We start from the raw sequence: 3,242 nt of genomic DNA, 5'->3' as shown, positions 1-3,242 counted from the left end.
GAGTGTTTTCGAGTGGGCTTGTTCTCAGAGTACCACCCAACGGTCACTGCACACGAGTCCTGTGCTTCTCTGAATTTCCTACATCCGTTTGCTTTTAATGTGCGTAGTTTTCCATTAAATTCATGGGCAGAAGTCGGTCACAAAAGCTGCATAAATGTCAGTCAAAAAACATTTGTCACCTCCTTTGTGCCAGGCACTGTGCTAAGTGCTGAGGGCACCAAGTAAGGCAGAAGACGGTCCCCGCTCTTACAGAGCTTCCGGTCTAATCTCTGCCCAGGATCAGTGAAATGGTTAGCAGAGAAGGCACTAGGATTACGGGAGAATAGGACAGGCTTTCTGTGGAAGGTGGCATTTACCTGGGCCTTGAAGGACAGCAGAGGCAGAGATAAGGAGGGAGAGTATTGCAGGTCTAAGGGACAGCCAGGGGAAATGCCCTGAAGTCAAGAGTGTTGAGTTCAGGTGTCGCCAGATGGAAGGAAGAGTGCATGGGAAGGAGCTAGAGAAGTGTTTAGAGACAGGGAGGGAGGTACGTTATGATGAAGGGTTTTGAAGGCCAAACAGGATTTTACATTTGATCCTGTAGGTAATGGGGAGCCACTGGGGTTTATTGAAAGGGGGTGGGGTGGGGGCCCACCATGGCAGCCCAGGGAGGGGAGACACAGTCAGCCTTGCCCGTTAGGAATATGAGCCGTTGCTGTGGTCACTGGTTTGGCTAAAGTGAAGGGTATGTAACCTCTCCGTTTCCTCTTTTTGCTGTCGCAGAATGTTCCTTTGAGGTCTTTTTTTTTTCTTTTTTCTTCTTCCTCAGAGTATATGCCCAGCCCTGGACACGTAGCTTATCGGCTTTTCTCATGTGATCACAGATTATTTTCTGGAAAGGTTGAGCCAATACACAGCTCCACCAACAGGGCTTTTAGTGTGCCTGCCTTACCCCGTAGCTACCATCGATTGCTCTTAATTCTGACCTCTCGAGCTCGCTTTCCCAAGAATTCTGTTCACATTCTGATACTTTAAATCGAGGCTCCTGTTCCCCACTCTCGATTGCCTTTTCCCTTCTTTAGGCTGAACAGTCCAGTCCCGGTTTTCCCCATGCTATGATTTCCAGTCCCATTTCTTTACTGCTCACTGTTGATGAGTGGCGTAGCATCCGCTGCCTTCTGCAGATGGGACAGGAATGGGGAGAGGACTTACAAGACTCACTTCCGACAAGCCTTCTTGGAAAAGATGCTGAAATCGCTCAAAAGGGAAATGCAGACGAGAAGGTTTTCCTAGCAGGTTGAGAACTTTGGATTCAATAGCCCAGCCACTAGTAGGGCTTTTAAAATCTCCCATGGCCAAAATAGAAACATTCTGCCAACTGAAATCTAGCATTTTCTTCAATGATGGATTTTTTAAAAACTTTCTGGAAACTCATAGGTTTCACTCCCGGCGTGATGACGCCTCTTCGGGAAGGCCCAGCTGAGGGCGCTTTGGGGGCCAGAATGGGAGGGATCTCTCTGTGGGGCCAAGCCCAGCTTCCCGTCCACCACAAGGGCCGCTCCTAGACTAGCTCAGCACAGTGATGGGTGCTAAACTGAAGCTAAGCCTGATGCTTAGTGGTGGGCAAAAACCTCTCTCAAGTGTGCCCAGGACCCTCCGACCAGAGGAGGGTGGTGGCGGCCTGGGCAGTGGGCGGTCACTGCTGGGGAGGTCCTACCTCTCCTGGGAGTGGCCTCGGCACTATTTCCCCCACTGACTCTTGGCTCGAGCCCTCTCCCTTCGGACCCCCGAGGGGAAGCTCGGCTTGCCTCCGTCTGGACTCGCACGTTCACCGGAAGGTGCTTTGCCAACTGCTGAGCATCACTGAAACTCAAACTGCCGGAATGGGGTGGGGGTGGGGGTGGGGTGGGCCCTTCCCCCTTTGTGAGGTGCTTCTCCTCCCCGTGTGCATTCCGTGGATCTCCTAGGAGAAGGGTTAACGGATCCCAGTGCGGGGAAGGAGCCTGTCCGCACCATGCCGGGGTCCCTGCGCCCTCCGATTGGGCTGGGCCTCATCCTCCTCGCCCTCGTCCTGGTAGCGGTACAGGCACAGCCTCAGAGGTAACGGGGGGCCCACAGCGGGCCTGGGCTGAGCCAGCCTCTTCCCCTCAGGCTCCCGGGCCCTGCCGCTGCCCAGCCTCTTGATGCCAGCGAGGAAGGCTGTCTGGGGTCTAGACTTAAGAGCAAGCTCCGGGGTTCCTAGACTGGAGGGGCAGGGGTGGTCCCCGTCTGTTTCCCGGGGCCTTTGGCTCTTCCCCATCCCGGGCCTCCTCCTTCCTCACTTGTCTCACAGGTATCAGCCCCTCTCACTTCCTGGAGAGTTAGACCCCATGGAGCTCCCCAATGGCCTGATGGATGGTAGGATTTCCCGCCTCTGCTCCTTGGGATGATCTTGGGATGGTTTTTGCAGGGAGAGGCAGAAGTGCTCCTGGAGGGAGGCTACCTGACCCCTCCCTGCCTCCTCCTCTCCCAGGTAGCCGGGCTGAATGAGAAGCCTCGGGGGTCGGAGGCCCCGGGCTTGTTTCCTCCCTGTAGGACCCTGGGCCAAGCCACTTCCCTCTGGGCCCCGACGGGTGACTTAGTGCTAAACCCTGTAACTCCTCCCCGAAGCCCCTCCACCTTACCTCCTTCTCTCCCTCCAGATTATGGGATCCTTCCCAAGCACCCAGGCCCTCGCGTGGTCCTCCCCTTGCTCCCCAAAGTCCAGAAGCGCAAGCGGGATGGGCCAGATCTGTCTGAATATTACTATGATGCTCCTCAGTGATGGCAAGGCCTGATAAAGTTATTATTCTCTCTAGACTGGTTTGGGGCTTGAGCTTCCTCACTGGGGGGTGCCGTGCACTCACGCTCACACTCGCACTCGCCGCCAAGACACAGAGTAGGCCCTACAGGAAATGGCACTTTAATCGTGGTTGCCAGTTTGGAACGGGCGAGATGGGCCGAGATACAGCTGCGACTGGGACAGGAAGGGCCTGGAGGGGACAGTTTGGCCCACTTCTCCCTGCCCGGGCCGGGGGCCCGAGCTGTCATCCTCCTGCCAACACAAGAGGTCCCTGGCTCCCATGCCAGCCCAGAGCCTTGGGTGCCTCGCCCTGCCGGGGGACCCTTCTCTGTGGCACGCAGGCTGCAGGTGGGCCTCGAGGGGTGGCTCACACGGCCTCCACCTGCTGCTATTTCTTAACTGAAAAACGTCCTCAGCGGGCAAGCTCAGCGCGGCCCTGAGC

General features: G+C 56.1%; 1 protein-coding gene across 1 annotated transcript; it reads left to right on the top strand.

Annotated features, from left to right (window-relative positions):
• The first annotated feature begins 1,433 nt into the window (after nucleotides 1-1,433).
• On the top strand, nucleotides 1,434-3,236 carry CUNH11orf94 (chromosome unknown C11orf94 homolog). The gene is made up of 4 exons (XM_044683294.1): nucleotides 1,434-1,452; nucleotides 1,908-2,079; nucleotides 2,312-2,376; nucleotides 2,661-3,236. The coding sequence occupies exons 1-4, from the start codon at nucleotides 1,434-1,436 to the stop codon at nucleotides 2,780-2,782; spliced, it is 378 nt and encodes a 125-aa protein (XP_044539229.1). The 3' UTR covers nucleotides 2,783-3,236.
• The last annotated feature ends 6 nt before the right edge of the window (nucleotides 3,237-3,242 follow it).

This window comes from Gracilinanus agilis, unplaced genomic scaffold (genome assembly GCF_016433145.1).
Source record: "Gracilinanus agilis isolate LMUSP501 unplaced genomic scaffold, AgileGrace unplaced_scaffold18417, whole genome shotgun sequence".
Classification (NCBI taxonomy): Eukaryota; Metazoa; Chordata; class Mammalia; order Didelphimorphia; family Didelphidae; genus Gracilinanus; species Gracilinanus agilis.
This window is presented reverse-complemented; position numbering and strand designations above follow the sequence as displayed.